The following is a 20,000-nucleotide window of genomic DNA, read 5'->3' as shown; positions in this document are numbered from 1 at the left end:
CTCTTGGTGCGCTACCACCATCTACAGCGCTAAGGGGACTTCATTTATTCTCAACCTCAGGACTCCGAAGGTCTTCTAACCGAAGGTCTCCTAAAGGGGCGTTCACCCGACATAAAGTGGATACCGGAAAAGAAACAAAATGACGCTTCTTGTTAGATCCACCTTCTTTGATGTGATCATTCAATGAACCAATCACCTGGCTGAGTTGGACAGGCAAACCATGTCATTTGGAATATGTGGCACTGGATTGTAACTAATAAATCCATTTTGTCCATCACTGCTCATGGATGGAGGCAGTGGTGTAGTCTACGTAGAACGCGGGTATACGGAGTATACCCACTTAAAATTGATTGATCCATTGTTTTAAAAGCACAAATATATACAGTATACCCACCTCAAAAAATGCTCAAATATACAGTATACCCACCATAAAAAAGTAGACTACACCACTGGATGGAGGTATTGTCTGACTCACCAGTTCTCCAAACACACTGAAGGTTCCTTCGGAGAAGGTGTTGAACTTCTTCTCGTGTGCAGACAGCCCCAGCCACATGTTGACTCGCACCTGCACCGGGACCTTTTGACCTTTGCTCTTGTTCATTGGATACTGGGGGGGGCGGACAAAAACATTACATTACATTACTGTTACATTATATTACTGTAACATTATACCACGGCAGTCTGGAATCTCCCATTGTGACGCGCTAAATTGGGTGTTGATTAANTGTTCATTGGATACTGGGGGGGGCGGACAAAAACATTACATTACATTACTGTTACATTATATTACATTACATTACATTACATTACACTTATCACCTGGTGAGCAGACGAATCATCTTCTGATTGGCTGAGCAGGAGTCCACTGTTCCCAGAGAACAACACCTATGATGTCATACGGGCGTGCGGGCGTCTAAGCTGCTTCTTTCCATAACTTTCTGGTGAACTGCCGTTACTAATTCTAAACTGGCGGTTGCTATGGTCAAGACCCAGTTGTTAGTTCTATTGCATTTGGTTGTCAAGGCAAAAATCCAGTCGTTAGTTTGGCTGTCAAGTTGCCCCAATGTTCTACGTGCGTCCTTACATGCCTCCGATAGAGGCGCGTCTCACTAGATTAGGAAGTGGTGCCCATAGCAACTAACCAAGTGCCACCAAGTGCACACACACACACACACACACACTCACACACACACACACACACACACACACACACACACACACACACACACACACACACACACACACACACACACACACACACACACACACACACACACACACACACACACACCAACAACAACAACAACAACAACAACACACTCTTACGTAAATCACAGTCTTTAGCTCTTGGCTGCGTCTTGTGTACCTTGAGGACGACGTTCTGGGTTTTCCCGCAGTACTGTCCGCAGGCCTCCTCGCTGTGCGTGGAGTAGAGCACCTGGTGGGCAGGTATGCGGGCGTAGCCCACCCTCTTCTCACCGCGCAGCATCCAGATGATCACGTCCGGCATGCTGTTCTGAGGCTGGATACGGAGGAGGAGGAGGAGGAGGGACCAAAAACAACCATTAGGACCAATGAGGATGCTGATGTAGATGATTGACAGTTCTTTGGGCAAATGGCGATGGGATAAAGTACCCACAATAGAGTACAATAAAATACAGATGGTCACATTGGGTGTGTTGCTCTGAGGCTGCATGGGGAGGAGGGAGGGACCAAAAACAACCATTAGGACCAATGAGGATGCTGATGTGGATGATTGACAGGTGGTCGTCAAATGGCGATGGGATAAAGTACACATGATAAAGTACAGATGATCCTTGTTGGGTACTATTCTAGGGCTGGGAAGAAGGGAGGAAAATCATCGATTATGACCAATGAGTATGCTGATGTGGATGATTGACAGTTTTTTGGGCAAATGGCAATGGGATAAAGAGCAGAAGATGAAGTACAATAAAGTACAGATGATGAATGACAGGTACTATTGTGGGCCTGGGGAGGAGGGACAGGAAACAATGTTTGCAACCACCAATGAGTGTGCTATTGTGGAGATTGACAGGTCTTTGGGCAAAAGGCAATGGGGTAAAGTACAGACGATAAACTACAATAAAGTACAGATGATCACATCAGGTAGGCCTATGCTTTTCTGGGGCTGCATGGGGAGGAGGGACGAAAAACAAAGTTTTTAACCAATGAGTATGCTGATGTGAATGATTGGCAGTTGTCTGGGCCAATGTTGTCTAATAATGCTGAGGGACAAAAACAAACTTTACAACCAACAACTGTGCTGATGTAGGTTGATTCACAGTTCTTTTGGCAAATGGTGATTGGATTCACAAAAAAATAGTAGTTGGGTGGGTGCACACCCTACCTCCTCGGTGCACACATCCAAATTAACTTTGTATTGTGCAGTAGGCAGACTGTTGGAAACGGTTGGTCTTCACACTGCGTTTCGGATCCGAAAATATACTGTACGTTTTGTTTAAAGATGGCCTCTCAACGTCATTTAATTAATATTGCCGTGTTCCCAATTGTTATTGAATGTGTTACGCGTTGGTCCTGTTTTAAAAAACGTTCTGGTTGCTTTGTTTCAAGACGTTTTTGCAAGCTGGCAAGGTGGCTTGTGGAGAAACGAGAGGGTGTTCCGTGTTTCTCGTGGAAATGCGTCTCTGATTGGCTCACTCCTCATGAACTCAAAGAAACGCGTCTCTGATTGGCTCAGTCCTCCAGTCCTTGGAGTGAATGTAATGGGAAACAGAGTCGCCACTTCTCCGGGTGGTACTGCACTATAGGGGCGCCAACGGAGGCGTGCAGGCTCCATTCAGGGCTGTGCTCTTTCGACAGCGACCCCTAGGCGAGCTGCAGGCACGGAGCAACCGGAGTGGGCAGGCTTTATGTATGAGGCTTTGTGCTGTGTGTGTACCTGAGAGTAGCAACCAGCTGATAGCTAAGCTAAGCTATGTTTCGGGCCACCAGACGTTGCTTGCTTTGAAAACAAGCAGAAAAAAATTACTCGACATGTTTTTAGATAAATGGGTCGATATAAACCTTTGTGGGCAACGCCTTCTTTCGACGTGACGAAACACAGAAAGGCTTTCGTGATTCGCTCGTTTCTCTGCATTATTGATGTAAATTGGGAAACACCGGGAAACACAGCCAGGAGAGTTGACGCACCGCTATGAGAGCCTTGCAAGTGAGTTTAACTTGGGGTGACCGTCCGATCTTCGAAAGGAGTGAGTAAAACTGAGTTTTATCGGAAGTTGGCCTTTAATTAAAAACAAGCGCTGCTTTGATCCCCCTGTGTAGTTTTACATTCCCAATAAAGTAGACTTTGACTTTGCCAAACCTCTTCGGCGAGCTCGTGCAGCTTCTCCAGCCAGGCCTCGATGGTGCCGAGCGTGTCGATGATGTCGGAGGCCTCCTGCACCATCCTCTGGGCCTGTTCACTCATCATCAACAGGGCCTGGTCACGCAGCTTCTTCACCTAGATGGAAAACAAATGCTTTTTTAGAGATGCACTGTGTAGGACGGTGACCAGAGTAGGTTTTATGCTATGTTATTATATGGTGTGACGTCATCGGTCGAATGCTCCATTCATTTCAACGGGGCTCCCCAACGTTCGCACGTCTGTTATTTTTCGATAACGGACGGGTTGGTCTATAACAGACCGCTGTCAATGGCAACAAGACTTTTCACTGCTAAAGCCACTTTTCAACAAGACTCTAATCAGCTGCTGTGATAGACAACACCTGTTGTCCTGGCTACCTAGCTGTTGCCTAGCGGTGTTCCACAACGGCACTGTTTTGTTTTGCGCAGCAACAATCTCCGCTCCGCGTCGGGGTCTAAAGATTCTCTCTGTCGTGCTGCTATTCCACGGTAGAGACCTTCTCGCCGAACGTTAACCCTTACATAACACATTGCTAACACTATGGTCGCGCAGCTTCTTCACCTACATCAGGGGTATTGAATTAAATGTCAACGAGGACCAGTTTCTCAAATCCCTCAGAGTAAAGGGGCTGCACCACACGCAAGTATTATGGTTGCCGACTGTCAATTAAAAAGTACGGGAGACTTCAAAGAGGTTTTGCATTTCTTAGATGCAATTTCCTGCATTTTAACGTTCCGAGTGTCCCGTTTCAGCTCGATACGGAACCCATACATTCACCTAGATGGAAAACAAATTGAAGAGTTCAGATGCAAAACCCCCTTTGTGCCTTTTCAGAAAATAATCTGAATTCATTCTTCTTTAATACAAAACTATCAAAATTGCATATTGTTTTATTTTATTTATGTAATATATCTATTCATATGTATTATCAAGTACATGAATGTAAACCAAACCAACAACGGGGTTCTCTAAAAAATATAGAAGTGCAGGTCTTCAGAAATGGAGTTACAGTAGGGGTTTTGCATCTAGATGCACTGTGTAGGATGGTGACCAGAGTAGGTTTTGCAACTATGCTAACACATTGAAACTGTGCTGTCTAGAGCCAAATGTGATCTTTTCATGAATATTTACGAAGTAATTAATCAATATTTACTAGTATGACCAAAGTACAGCAAGTTTTGCAGCTTCCAAATCGGTCTTTTTCCGTGACTCACCAGATAATGAAGAACAGGAGCGTGGACGGTAACTTACTGTTCTACAAATTATGTTTAGAGATGTCCGATAATATCGGCCCACAGATATTATCGGCCCCATAATAGCATAAAATATAATATCGGTCAATATCAGTATCGGATTTTTGACCTATCGAAACCGATATAATAATACTTGAATTAGTGTACACTTTTCTCCTTAATTATTTTTCTATTTTGCACAGACGATGTTAATATTTGGAAAGCTTTGTTGCATTCGAGAATGCATCTAGTGGGGCATTACAATAAAATTAAGCATATTTTGTTCCACAACAGCAGATTTGTAATGTTACCTAAAATTTGTTATGAGGAAAAATAACCCACATATATCGGCATCGGTATTGCACAATATCAGAATCGAAAATTGAGAGTTGGACAATATCGGCATGTCGGATATCGGCCAAAAAAGCCAATATCGGACATCTCTAATCATGTTACATCGCTCCCTCATAGTGTTACTAAAGTAAACAAACAATTTTACACAGAGAGCTTGGAGGACATCTTCTTGCTGGTTCACACACTTCTGATCAAAGTTGCATACAGTAAAGTAGAGGTGGAAGTAGGCCTACTGTTACAGTTGTAATTATAACACTAGTGGTATGATATGAAATTGTTTCAACTTTGTATACCATTCTACTAGTGTTTTAATTACATATGTTGTAATCACTTCTACACAACTGTACTTCTCATTCACACGCTTGCTAGCTCACTCCCTCCTAGTCCTATTAATCTACAAGTGGTTACATTCTACTGTATATGCCCTAGTGGCAGTCTGCCATCTATTGGTGACTATTGGCATAACACTGTACGGTACACATAACAAAATGCACGAGATGACGTGTGCTACACCAGGGGTCCCCAACCTTTCTGGGTTTGAGGGGCTACAAACTGCTACCAAGGGCTACCCGAGGGCTACATTTGTTCAGAATCCTCTGCTGATGTCTTGGCATCATTATCAAATCACACTTTAGGTTATGAAGAAAAAATAATCTCATATTTAAATCAAGAAAAGCATTAACTGCGACTAAAATCTGGTAGTCGTTACTGTTTATTAACATCCTTGGTGGGCACCTCAGAAGCTCCTGGAGGGCTACCTGGCACCGGCGGGCACCACGTTGGTGACACCTGTGCTACACACTAGGGCTGGGTTCAAAAGATCGATCTGCGATCCAATATCGATTCACCATTGAAAATTGCTGTATCGATTCACAACTTGATGGATCGCCCTTTTTCCGATGATTATAGGCGCTATTTTCTCAACCACATCCTGTAGCTCTCTTTCACATTCATGTAGGCTACATGCACAAATACACACGGCCTGTTCAAGTAAATAGTTAAAGGGTTAAAGCAAAGAAACTCAACAGAAGAACAATCTCTCGGGGGAAAATGCATTGGCCACGGTGTAGTACGGGGGCGTTGCCTGAGGACACGAGTGGATGGAAAATTAACTCCCTTGCGCATGGTCATTGGTCAGTGGGTGCGATGCAGGGCCGGTTTTTAGCATAGGCCGGCTAGGCGGTTGCCTAGAGCGCCATGTGAAGAAGGGGCGCCGAAATGGCGCTCTCCTATGCGTAATTTTGCGATATGAAGTTTTTTTATGAAGTCGCAATCAACAAAGAGTGGCGAAAGCGCTCCTCACGGCAAAGCGCCCCTCAGCCAATAGTAATATCTCTTCCAACTGTCTCTGGGAAGTCTGTGAACCAATAAACAGACAGTTCTGAGAAAGGGGGCGGGACGAGTGACAGCGTGAGGTCTATTTTGAATTTGGAGACTCACTCGAGAGACAGAGGGGGCAAGCGCAAACAGTAGTGCTGCTCTGCTGGATGGAGATTATTATGTTCTCATCAAACCACTCATTGCATGATGCAGGAGTTTCAGAGGGTGTTTTGGAACTATGTGATTTAATCAGCAACCGTTTGTGATTATGGAAAGCCTAATAGTTATGAGGTTACTATTTGGAATTAGAGAGAAAAAGAGCTTTGTTTTTGATCAGAGAAATCGCTAGTTAGCATGCTAACATTAGCCAAGTATGCCAAGCAATGAAATCCAGTAAAGTAGCTGTTAGTAGCCTACTCACTACTCACTAACACCCACCTGATATCATAATACTTGCTTAGGTTGACAAGCAATGTAAAGTAAGACTGGTGCAATGTTTAAAACAATTTTAGCTGCCATATCTCCTTCCATCCACATGAATTACCTGCTTGTTGTAAGCTTAAAAAAACATTAATTTCCAGACCAGAATGACATAGCCTACATTAACCATGTAACAGAACCATGCACAGCAGACAAGTGAGGCTATTTACTATATTTTGTATATTATGAAATTCAATAGCGTGACAGCTCTTCTCCCTTTCTCTCACCCTGTCCCTCCAAACACATAGATAGCCCCCTTCTCATTCTCCTACTCACAAATGCACCACTATTTCCAGTCCAGAAATGAAATTGGTTTGGAAGACAGCACAAATGTGTAGCTTATTAAAATTGTTATGCTGCCATGCTTTGTGATGCTGTAGATAGTGTAGATCAATGCAGACCTCCTTGGTAGGCTTATTGTCTACACATGCATTTTACATGCAAATGTACTGTATCACTCTCCTGGCATTTCAATTTCACGTTACAATTCAAACACATTGATAACCTCCCTCTCATCTGGGGTTGGGGGCCCCACCACCATCACATCCAACACACCACACAGTGAAGCTACTTTCATGCGACTCAATCTGATGTGTTGGTCGCCTGTCAAAAAGAACCACAAATCCATTTGATGAAAAACGGTTATTGTTCTTGATGCTATTTAGTTAAGCTTACTAAGGATATTAGTCTTGTGTTCTGTGAGGTATAAGAAAGATTTTTTTTTTCTTTCAAAGGTAGGGGGTGGGGGGGGGTGGGGGGGGCGCCAGAAATCAAACTCGCCTAGGGCACCAAATAAGCCAGAACCGGCCCTGGTACCATGGATACAATTTGTGTACTCCCTTGCACATGGTCAGTGGGGGCGACACCATGATGGATAATTTGTGGCCAATTAACGGCAGCTGTTGGTCAGCAGTAATTGCTGGGGGTAATTAAGGACAGCTGACAGACATTCACGCTGTCCTATGACCTGTTCCACAGTGAATAACATTTCCGTACTCCCCTCGCCATCATTTCGTACTACGCTGTTATGACGTGAGTAAGCCCTCTTGTCTCAAGCCTCTTTGGNTTAAAGTGACAACCCAGCAATACAGAAGATCGATATCGAATCAAATTGAATCGAATCGTGGATCGAATCAGATTGTGACCTTCTAGATTGGAATCGAATCGATCCAGGAAATTTGTATCGATTCCCAGCCCTACTAAACACTACAGTGTGATATATATGTATGGGTGATGTCCCATAGCCTCCTCACCTGGATGTCCAGAGTGGTCAGGTGGGCCACACCTTCCAGCGACGGCAGCTGGACGCTGTAGGAGAGAGGAAGACATGTCATGTTTTAGAACAGTGGTTCCTAGTGGTGTGGATCGGCACTGCCCTCACGATCCGATTTGATCACGATTCGGGAGGTAGCGATTCTATTCCATCCGATTCTATGCGATCCGATCCGATCCAATTCTACAATGCATTGCAATGCATTACATTTCTACTGAAAGCAAAGCAAATGTTTAATCAGTCATGATGAGGCAATACAAGTAGTCAGATACTGAGCAACAATTTATTGGCTGTTTTCTGTATCAGTCTGTATCAGTCTGTATCTGTCTTGCAATGTTTTGAAGTGCTTTTATTTAATTTAACATTCATTTGCTCCAGAAATATCCATGGAAGTAATTGAAACTTAAAAAAATTGCCGGATCGATTCTGGAACTTGCCGGATCGATTCTGGATAATCCATGACCCGCATTGATTCGGATCGCTGAATCGATCATTGTTGACACTAAAATTTAGAATATAATAGAGTCATATTGATTATTGTCATTACATAGTGGTAAGGGGACTTACATAGTTGACTTGAGTAACCAAGAGCTAATGCGAGTTAATGTGAGTTATCGCAGGTGAACGTGTAACATGTGTTATTTACTCATTTTACCGCATCCTACGGAGATGCAAGTATCAATAATTCAGGGGACATGTTTTTGTACGCATCTACATGTATGCATAATGGCAGCCAATGTGTACCGATGTGCAGCCTTCTGGATGCGTATGCATTAGGATGCATTGACTAAGTACTGTAAGCCCCCTGAGGATGTTCCAGGTTTTCCAAAGGCAAAGTGCAGTAACTACGTCAACATTGACACTGAGAAAAATGCCTTCAAAGCCTTGGTATTAGGTTAGATATTGTAGTAACTGCAAATTTACATAGTAATATCTCTCTAAAATAGGACACATTTGGACCATGAGGCTTTGTCACAAGACAAAGGATGTGTGATGATGACCATTTTCAGTTTAAACTCTATTTGGAAAAAAAGATGAAGTTTCTGCACTTTTCCTTTTAGGAAATGAGATGAAGGTATACGTATATCTCACTCAGGTTAGGAAGACACATATTTAGATTATATTATGTTCAATTTTTATGTAATTACACTGGGGTAATGTTTATGGTGTTTCCGGGCCACAGTGGATATGGGGGTAAGGATATTCCACATTTTCCTGGGCTACAGTGGAGATGAGATGGGGGTACGTTACGTATATCTTACTTGGTCAGATCTTCAACCAGCTGGTTCACCAGCTTCACCCAGATCTCGTCCAGTCGGTTATCCGGGACCTTGGCCTCTATGCTGATCTTCAGTGCATTGATGTTCTCTTGCTGAAAAGGAGTTAACCACAAACAGACAACTTTATGGGTTCTATTATAGTGAGAAGTATTACCCTTCACACAGACCACGTAGTTTGCAAGACTAACTTGAATTCACTACTTGAAAGGCTAGACACAAATGTATGTACTCAGGGGTGGACTGGTAATCTGGCATACAGGGCATTTTCCCGGTGGGCCGACAGTCCCCAGGGCCGACACTGTTATTGTTGTGGTTGTTTTCCTGGGAATTGGCCAACAAATTAGAGGGGGAGGCCCATTGGTCCGTCGTTAATATATAGACAGTGGACTCAGCCAGTCAAGATATAGTATGAAAGTGGCCTGTGTGTGTGTGCGTGCGTGTTTGGGCCGATCAATGCCAAAAATGCCCGGGCCACTTTTCGGTCCCAGTCCAGTGCTGTATGTACTTGACAAGTTATCATACTCTTCCCACTTTACACTATGTATTTGTAGTACTCAGTATCAGGAACATATTTCAGGACTTTTTATTGTAGCGATCTACTAGCAAAGTACATTTACTGTATATAATATTAACAAACAAATATGTAAATGCACTACTAGACACCACATGCCTGATTTGACATGTCAGTTGCCTGAACTGAAATTAGGGCTGGGCAATATGACTATATATATCGTTATCGTGATATAAAAGTGTATATCGTGACCTTTCTCCTATATCGTTTATATCGTGATATTCAATTGTATACAACTGATAAAATTACTATCATTTAATTACATTTCATGTTGTCACAATACACACTATAAGTTCATGTAACTGTAAAACTAACAATAAAAAGACCCATTTTAAAGAAAGGTTGTTTTGCGACATGAAAAAATAAAGAGCAAATAAAGATAATAACTGAAAACGTATGTAATTGTGCTATATCGTGATATATATCGTTATCGTGATATAAAGGAATCCATATCGTGATATCGTTTTTTTCCAAGTTTATCTAGTTTACAAGGGCAGCTATCAGTCCTGTGTTTCACAAACTACAGCATTATCAATTTCCCCCCAGATCAGATCGTGTTCTCACCAGCCTGAGCTCTAAATTAACACCCGCCAACCAGCCAAATACTGGTGAAAATTCAGTTTGGCTGGTACAAAAGAAAACTTACTAGCCATTTTGACCCATTAGTTAATGTGTTTTTGGCTAGTAAGATTAATATCTATTAGCCATTTTGGCTTGTGATGATAAAAGTTAATTTAGAGCCCTGCTCACCAGCCTGTTGGCGATGTAGAGGATGATGTTGACCGCGTCCAGTCGGTGGCTGATGTCTTCCCAGAAGGACAGGAGCACCACCACCGGCTTGGTGTCCGCCCAGGGCAGGTAGTAGTAGTGGTTCCCTACACACAGCCAAGCAAAAAGTCTAAGGTGCGCGCACATCAAGATTCAAGATTCAAGATTCAAGAATTTATTGTCATTGTCAAAAAGGCAACGAAATTGTGTTTGGGGTACAATACTTAGTAGCAGCAGGTTTTCAAGTAAAGTGCAATAAGAGGTAAAAGTGACACCAGTGCTTGACCCCCCCAGCCCACTTAAAGTGCAGCAGAGATTAAGTGCATAATACTCGACACCCCCCCTCTCTCTCTCTCTCAAACGCGCACACACACACGCACACACACACACACACACACACACACACACACACACACACACACTTGGTGTCCGCCCAGGGCAGGTAGTAGTAGTGGTTCCCTACACAGAGCCAATCAAAACGTGTAAGGTGCGCGCAGTGGTGTAGTCTACTTTTTTGTAGTGGGTATACTGTATAGTTGAGCATTTTTTGAAGTGGGTATACTGTATATATTTGTGCTATTCTAAATAATGGATCAATCAATTTTAAGTGGGTATACTGGAGTCCCTGAAATTTTGAAGTGGGTATACTGCGTATACCTGCGTTCTACGTAGACTACACTACTGGGTGCGCGCACATCCCAAAGTAACAACTAGCTGCGGGTGCAGAATATCAAAAAATGTATAAGGAGAAAAGGAGACAAAATATTCACACACTGAATGGCATCCCTGACGAAGACCTTGCTGGTCGAAACGTTGTGCCATTTTTCGCATTAAAATCAAATGTGAATGTGAATGTGAATGTGCGAATATTTTTTCTCCTTTTCTCCCTGACAGATCCAGACACAGCAATGTTATACACTTAAACCGTCAAGACATGGCGTTATACATTTCCTGTTATCAGAAAGGCAATGACCAAGTCCTAGTGCATTACTAAAGGTCCTGTGTGTGTTATGTCATAGTGTTGTAGCACTATGGTACTTAACTTTTCAATTACTATTACAGCGTGCCACTGGAGGTACGGTGTGCATTAGGATATTGAAATAGTCAGAGTTGTATCAAGTAGAAGTAGAAGTATATTACGGATGATATATGTTATATGATATTACATGGTTGCAAATATGTAATGTCATACTACGAGTGTTGTAATTACATCCGTAACTTGGACTTCTACTTTACGCACTCCTGGTAATAATAAAACATGTAAAAGAGTATTGCTATATATGAATAGGTGGATCATTTCTGCTATTTTGAATTTGAATTTTGAATCTGCAAAATTCACTGTACTTTGGTCTGAGCAGTAAATATTAGTTAACTAAATCAAATTTTTAAATCAAAGATCAAATTTGTGAATGGACAGCATACGCTTTGAAAAGAAGCGACTAAAGTTGCATAAGGGACCTTTAAGTCTTAATCTTGACTCGACTTGAATTTCAATCTATCGTAGCAAAATTCTCCGCACTTTGGTCTGACCAGTAAATATTAGTTTACTACTTGGTAAATAAATATTCATGAAAAGATCGAATTTGTGAATGGGCAGCATGCGTTTTGAAAAAAGAAGCGACTAAAATTGCATAAGGGACCTTTTAAGTCTTAAACGTGACTTGACTTGACTTGACTTGACTTACCGTCGAAGACAGCACAACTGTACTGCGTGGTGGACGCCAGGGGCTTGCAGGTGGAGTCCAGCTTGTTTCCATAGTTACCAATGCTGACCTCGAACTGGATTGGTTCTCCGGGCTCCTGGATCATGCAGGCCCCGTGGAACACGGCGCACAGGCTGTACTTCCTGCGCCTCTGGTATTTCTACACAGTAGAAGAAGAGTTAGTTCCCATACGAAAAAGATTTATATAAAAAAAACAGGGGTGTCAAACATACGGCTCGTGCTTGGTCCGGAAGGTTCAATCTGGCTCCGCAAAAGTTCGATTTCATTATTTTCAATAGAACCCCGCACACTGGCGCCGATGTCCGCGGACATTCGCTGATGTCGGATAGCAATTAGAGACAAGTTCTATTTTGTCGGCGCCGCCCATTGACTATCAATGCTATGTTCGTGTGAAATTGGGTTGGGGGTCCGAATTCTGTCGGAAGCAAAAGTGCGCCGCAGTGCTGTCGGAGCCAATGTGCGGCCGGCTTTAGTTCCCATACGAAAAAGATTTATATAAAAAAACAGGGGTGTCAAACATAAGGCTTGTCCGGATGGTTCAATCTGGCCGAAGACTTGTGGAGAAAAGAAAACTAAGAATGTCAAATAAGAAGAAAAACACACTAAGCCCCCCACATTTGGGCTTGTATGCCCACGGGGATCCCGGTTCGAGTCCGGCCAGGGTCATTTCCCGATCCCTACTGTCTCTCTGTCCCACTCACTTCCTGTCACCATCTCACACTGTCTTATCAAATAAAGGCATAAAAAAGCCCCTAAAAAAAAAAAAATATATATATATATATATATATATATATTAAAAAAAGAAGAACATCTCTTTCCCATCACAAAGTTGCTGCAGATGTCTGAGATTTCATAAAACTAATTAAGATAACTAATTATTTATATTAATGAATTAATATAACTAACACTGTATTATATGGTCCTGGATCATGCATGCCCCGTGGAACATGGCATACAGATTGTACTTCCTCCGGCGCTGGTGTTTCTATGCAAAGGAGAGTTTCTCAAAAGTAAGTTCCCATGCAAAACATATCTATGGGTCTGTGATGGAGTGACCATCACAAGGGTTGTGCGTGTGTTCTGACTGTCATGCCAACGAGCCTGGCTCTTTGGTGTTTTCAGAACATAATGTTTACTTTTTAATATCTTGTAATATTTATTATTAAATATTTACTTAACCTTTCTTGCAACTTCTTCGGTATGCTAAGGCTCCCTTTTAGTAAATATTTTGCTCTGAAAACAAAAGTTTTATTTGTATGGGTTTGTCACACTGTGTCACGTTGAGTAATTTGCTGTCGCCACTCCACCTTTTTATGCAAAGCACACACACACACGCACGCACGCACGCACGCACGCACGCACGCACGCACGCACGCACGCACGCACGCACGCACGCACGCACGCACACACACACACACACACACACACACACACACTTCCCTTTCCCTTTGTGTCACAATGTGCCATACTGTTAGCACTAGCAGGCTACAATGGGAGGGCTGGGTTATTATGGGATGGTGTGGATTTGCATTTCCAAGGCCCTCAGGTCAACCAACAGGTATGGAGCCACAGCACCACACAGCAACAGGGTTCCCACTCTAATTAAGATATAAAATTCCATGACTTTCCAGACCCAAAAAACATAATTTCCATGACCACTTCTGTAAAAAGAAATTACATTAAAAAGTGTGAAAACTGAAGATTATCTTCATCCCTAGAGCCGACGCAGAGCCAACCGCCAGACTTAGGTGGGCTCAAAGCATTCTAGAATGTTGCACATTGCAGCGCAAAACCAAACAGTTTCTGGGGAAGCATTGTAGTATAACCAGTAAGAAACAATGTTATACACCAACCAAAAAAGTTTTTACTTCTACACAACTGTTAAGAAAATTCCATGATATTCCATGACTGCATGCAAAATGGTAAAATTCCATGACTTTCCATGACTGGAAAAACTTTCATGAAATTCCGTGATATTCCAGAAATTCCATGACCCGTGGGAACCCTGAGAGCAGGATGTCACTACAGTCACATCTACTATGGTCATTACACTGGAAATCACTCAAGATAATGGAAAAAAGGAGGCGCACACAAGGCTTGTGTGAAAAAGTGTATTGAAGCCGAAATTAAACAACAAAAGTCTGAGGTTAACTGGAGAAACAGACGTTTCGGAGCTAGTCCATTCTCAATGTTTCCGTCTGTTTCTCCAATTAACCTCAGACTTTTGTTGTTTAATTTCGGCTTCAATACACTTTTTCACACAAGCCTTGTGTGCGCCTCCTTTTTTTCCATTATCTTGAGTGATTACTACTTTTTGGGAGTGCACGCACCAAGCAATACACGGGTGTTAAGTGCAGGCGCAGACGCCGACCTTTTGTCATTCACTACACTGGAAAAAAATAAAAGGTTGTGGGGGAACACTAAAGGTTCTCTGAGGAACCTTAAAGGAGCAGTCCAACCTTTTTTGATTTACACGTTTGCAGTATTTCCAAGCACTATTCATGAATGTGCATATCATTTTCTTCTCAATGTATTCAGTACTTAGATTTATTGGTATCAGAATTATTAGCATAGCTTAGCATAATCACTGGAGGTAAACGGGAGCATTAGCATCAAGCTACAAGTGATCACAGGATGGGATTAAATAGCTGTTTTGGCACTCTGGTGAATTTTACATTAATTTTAAAGAAGTTTAGTACATTTGATGATGTTTTGTTTACTCCCACAGACGTGCATTGCTATGCTTAATTTCGCTAATACTGTTAAACTAGGCAGTGGAAACACATAGAAGATAATGATGTGCACATTCATGAAATAGGTGAAAAAAGGTGGACTGTCCCTTTAAGGTCAGAGGTGGGTAAACTACGACCTGGGGGCCAAATGCAGCCCACTGAGCCATTTCCTTTGGCAGATCTTTTCCAAGGCAGACAACTTGTATAAAACCAACATTCTTAAAAGGGCTACTAGCATTTTGAATGATCCAGGGCCATAGGGTCATGTGCTAAGGTTTGACCCAGGCTGAGGCAACTATTTTGGGGCTGATGATGACCAGCATCCCGGTGGCACTGGAGGTTGGCGACCTCACCCCCACCCCTTATTTGGCTCGGTCAGCACGTGCGTCCTCAGTCCAATTGCAATGCTTTCTGTTCCCCAGACGTTTAATCAGATTTAAAGGGGTATGCCACTATTTTGGGGCTTAATACAGTTAAAATCGTTGGCCAGGGTTTATAAAGGTGGTAAAGTGTCTTATTTTTCATGTAAGCCGTTGTCTTGCTTTAAGACAAGTTAAAAGAGGGAGTATGTCGCTAAGCTAGTGAAAGTCAATGCATCCGTGTAGCATGCTACATGCTACAGTGATCCATTGACTTTCACTAGCTTAGCTACATACTCCCTCTTTTAACTTGTCTTAAATCAAGACAACGCTTAACATGAAAAATAAGACACTTTACCACCTTTATAAACCCCAGCCAACGATTTTAACTGTATTAAGCCCCAAAATAGTGGCATACCCCTTTAAGTGAAAGTGCCATGTATACACATCGCAAAATAACTCTTAATCCGATCTATTTAAATCGGAATGATTAATTCCAATTTAAAATCGTCATGTAAACGTACCCATTGATGCTTATCCCTAAAGGGAGATGTTTTGGCGAAGTAAATTAATATGTGAATACTAGTGTTGCACCGATACCATTTTTTTGGCCCCGATACCGATACCCAATACCTGGCTGTGCAGCATCGGCCCATACCGATACCATACCGATACCGATACCACCCTATTTGAAACGTATATATATATATATGAAGGGCTGTAGTGCATACTACTTGGATGTAAAATCAAGCTGCCTACCTTTGTGAAACAGGAAAAAGGCTAATACAAAGTGAATCCAGCAAAACTTGTTATATTTTTTAAATACCTCTATGAAATAACTAATTTCAAGGCTGTTTAAGTGCCTGTAAATGGTATCGTTGCCCTATTTGTTGGTACTCGCCGATACCGATACCACCATTTTAGTACCGATCCACCGATCGACTGGTATCGGTATCGGTGCAACACTAGTGAATACCCTACCTGTACCACCAAGATGTCATCGCTGGGGATTTTGTCCACCTCCTTGTCCGCTTTGCCCTCCAGCTGCGTGGACAGCTCCACCAGTACTCTTCCCCTGTACGCCACCCCTTCACCCTGCAATGAGAAAACCATCAAACTAATTATTCATGTTAGTCAGATGGCTGGATGGATGGCTAGATGGATGGATGGATGGAAGGATGGATGGATGGAAGGATGGATGGATGGATGGATGGATGGATGGATGGATGGATGGATGAGGTTAAATGGATGATGGATGGATGAGGGTAAATGGATGGATGGATAGATGGATGGATGGGTGGATGGATGGATGGATGGATGGATGGATGGATGAGGTTAAATGGATGATGGATGGATGGATGGATGGATGGATGGATGGATGGATGGATGGATGGATGGATGGATGGATGGATGGATGGATGTTTGGCTGGATGGATGGATGGATGGATGGATGGATGGATGGATGGATGGATGGATGGATGGATGGATGAGGTTAAATGGATGGATGGATGGATGGATGGATGGATGGGCGGATGGCTGGGTGGATGTTTGGATGGATGGATGGATGGATGGATGGATGGATGGATGGATGGATGGATGGATGGATGAGGTTAAATGGGTGGATGGATGGATGGATGGATGGATGGATGGATGGATGGATGGATGGATGGATGGACAAGGAGCACTGAATGGGTGCAGCAGGTAACAAGGCAAACAGCAAGGGAGTGACAAATGAGAACAGGCTTTAACAGTTGATTGGATAATTGAGTTAGGAGGACATAAGGAGGACCAAAACATGGGGATACAGAGGTGAAGGAGAGCTGATAAGAGGTAGCATGGGAAATGACAGGTGAGTGACAGCAGGTGTCATGGAGTATTGAATCATTTCATTGGACTCATTTACATGAGACATATCATTCAGAATTAAAGGGGTGTGCCACTATTTTGGGGCTTAATACAGTTAAAATTGTTGGCCAGGGTTTATGAAGGTGGTTATAAAGGTTATTTTTCATGTAAGCCGTTGTCTTGCTTTAAGACAAGTTAAAAGAGGGAGAATGTCGCTAAGCTAGTGAAAGTCAATGGACCACTGTAGCATGCTTTCATTGACTTGTGCTGAACTGTAAAAAAAAAAAAAAACCCTGATATATAAACCAGAAGAAACATGATTTTCTACTGTAATGTAATGTTAATGAAAACATCCGCACAAAATTGTAGGGACCACTTTCTCTCAGCCTACCTTTCCAAGGTTGAGGTCATCGTAAGGGTCCGGCAGTCCAGAGAACTCTCGAGGACTCCCATAGAAGTTGACATAGCAGGGCCCAAACGTGGGCAGGAATCCCACCTCAGACTCCCCTGGTTGGGCTAAAGAGAGGGAGTAGAGAGAGAGAGAGAGAGAGAGAGAGAGAGAGAGAGAGCGAACCAGAAAGAGCGCACCAGAGAGAGAGAGAGAGAGAGAGAGAGAAAGAGAGAGAGAGAGCGCACCAGAGAGAGAGAGCGAGAGAGAGAGAGAGAGAGAGAGAGAGAGAGAGAGAGAGAAAGAGAGAGGACAGAGAGAGAGAGTGCACCAGAGAGAGAGAGAAAGAGAGAGAAAGAGAGAGAGAGAGAGAGAGAGAGAGAGAGAGAGCGCACCAGAGAGAGAGGATAGTGAGAGGAGGAAAAAACAAGGTCAACAATGTGCCTCACAAGTCGCTTCACACATAGGTGAGTAGGAACTGTGATGCATAGCTGGTGTGCTGCTGTTAGCATGCTCGTATACAGTGCACTGTGTGATGTGGGTTAGAAGAACCAGTAACACTTTAACTTGATGCCGGTGTCATATGCATGTCATTACAGTGTCATAATAGTGTCATGGCACAGTCATAGATAAGTCATAGTTATGTTGACCTTAACACATTCGGTTATGCCAACAGTCATAAAATGTTTATAACACGGACATAATGTTAATGACATGTGCATAACTGTGTCATGACGCTATTATGACACTGTAATGACATGCCTATGACACCGGCGTCAAGTTAAGTGTTACCCAAGAACCAAAGACGGTAGAACTAGAGAGAAGACAACTCACTGACGACATAAGAGTGTAGTATTAGTACAGCATGGCCACAAGTGGAGTCACTTTCTTCTACTGTCAGTACTGGCGACATGGTGAAGTGAAATGTCCCTAGAGCTACCGCCAGGGCTGAAGTGTGTAGCAGGTCATAGAACACCGTGAATTTTTGACAGCTATCGTTGATTATCCCCCGCAATTAAAGGGGTATGCCACTATTTTGGGGCTTAATACAGTTAAAATCGTTGGCTGGGGTTTATTAAGGTGGTAAAGTGTCTTATTTTTCATGTTAAGCGTTGTCTTGCTTTAAGACAAGTTAAAAGAGGGAGTATGTCGCTAAGCTAGTGAAAGTCAATGGATCCGTGTAGCAGCATGACTTTCACTAGCTTAGCGACATGTTCCCTCTTTTAACTTGTCTTAAAGCAAGACAACGGCTTACATGAGAAATAAGACATTTTAACACCTTTATAAACCTTAGCCAACGATTTTAACTGTATTAAGCCCCTTTAATGCTGACCGACATGCTGTAGCTAGCAAACTTAACGTTAACAACCGGACATCCATCTATTGACCGGGACCGGAACTCGCAGCAGCCGCTCACACAAACAATAAAAGAATTTGATCTACGTTCTTTGAAACAATGCAATTCAAGTTCCGGATGTATCTGGAGTGATTTCGGCATCACATTTTTATTTTATCTACTATGGCATCATACCCACATGCCGTGTCCTCAGCCTATGCCCCTGTACTACACCGTGGCCATACATTTTCCAGCCAGTAATCGTTCTTCTCCAATCTACTTTCTTTGGTTAGAACAGACTGCTTTAATACAAGCTTGACATTAAAGGGGTATGCCACTATTTTGGGGCTTACTACAGTTAAAATCGTTGGCTGGGGTTTATAAAGGTGGTAAAGTGTCTTATTTTTCATGTTAAGCGTTGTCTTGCTTTAAGACAAGTTAAAAGAGGGAATATGTCGCTAAGCTAGTGAAAGTCAATGGATCCGTGTAGCATTTTAACTGTAGTAAGCCCCAAAATAGTGGCATACCCTTTTAATGAGGACTCAACATGTAGCTTCCGCATGCTGTGCACATACCGCACATGAATGAAAGAAAGATGAAAATGTGTGTTCGTAAATTATGGTTATAATTGCAGCTGGCATGCACTGCAGACTCAGTGCCAAAATACGTAGTTTTGTGGCACACAAACACGTAAACAGCACAGCTGAACACAAATGCGAAAATGAAAAAAAAAACATGCACATTAACGCTACGAATGCGCTATGAATGTGGAAAAGGCAGAAGCTCATCCACAGTGGAGATTGAAATGTCTACGGACAAGCAGCTCAGCTGATAAAGATGCGAAGATGTTGAGTCCAAAACACTGGAATTTGTTGACAGGGATGTTACATTTCGAGGCAATTTAAGATAACATAAAAGCGATTTTCTCATTTGACGGACAGGTTGTCTGGGCA

The 20,000-nt window shown here is 42.6% G+C and overlaps 1 protein-coding gene across 4 annotated transcripts in view; it reads right to left on the bottom strand.

The window, feature by feature from the left end:
* The window catches only part of LOC134466903 (myoferlin-like), a 115,440-nt gene that overhangs the window by 46,144 nt on the left and 49,296 nt on the right, over window positions 1–20,000 (bottom strand). For all 4 annotated transcript variants that reach the window (XM_063220803.1, XM_063220799.1, XM_063220801.1 and 1 more), the window contains 9 exons: window positions 17,715–17,839; window positions 16,460–16,573; window positions 12,349–12,526; window positions 10,646–10,770; window positions 9,307–9,416; window positions 8,025–8,079; window positions 3,344–3,481; window positions 1,367–1,522; window positions 476–607 (listed from right to left, as the gene is read on the bottom strand). In XM_063220803.1, the coding sequence (XP_063076873.1) occupies window positions 476–607; window positions 1,367–1,522; window positions 3,344–3,481; window positions 8,025–8,079; window positions 9,307–9,416; window positions 10,646–10,770; window positions 12,349–12,526; window positions 16,460–16,573; window positions 17,715–17,839 (1,133 nt within the window). The remainder of the gene's footprint in view (window positions 1–475; window positions 608–1,366; window positions 1,523–3,343; window positions 3,482–8,024; window positions 8,080–9,306; window positions 9,417–10,645; window positions 10,771–12,348; window positions 12,527–16,459; window positions 16,574–17,714; window positions 17,840–20,000) is intronic.

The sequence above is a fragment of the Engraulis encrasicolus genome, chromosome 17 (assembly GCF_034702125.1).
Source record: "Engraulis encrasicolus isolate BLACKSEA-1 chromosome 17, IST_EnEncr_1.0, whole genome shotgun sequence".
In the NCBI taxonomy this organism is placed as follows: domain Eukaryota; kingdom Metazoa; phylum Chordata; class Actinopteri; order Clupeiformes; family Engraulidae; genus Engraulis; species Engraulis encrasicolus.
The sequence above is the reverse complement of the archived record's forward strand: the minus strand, read 5'-3'. Positions and strand labels throughout refer to the sequence as shown.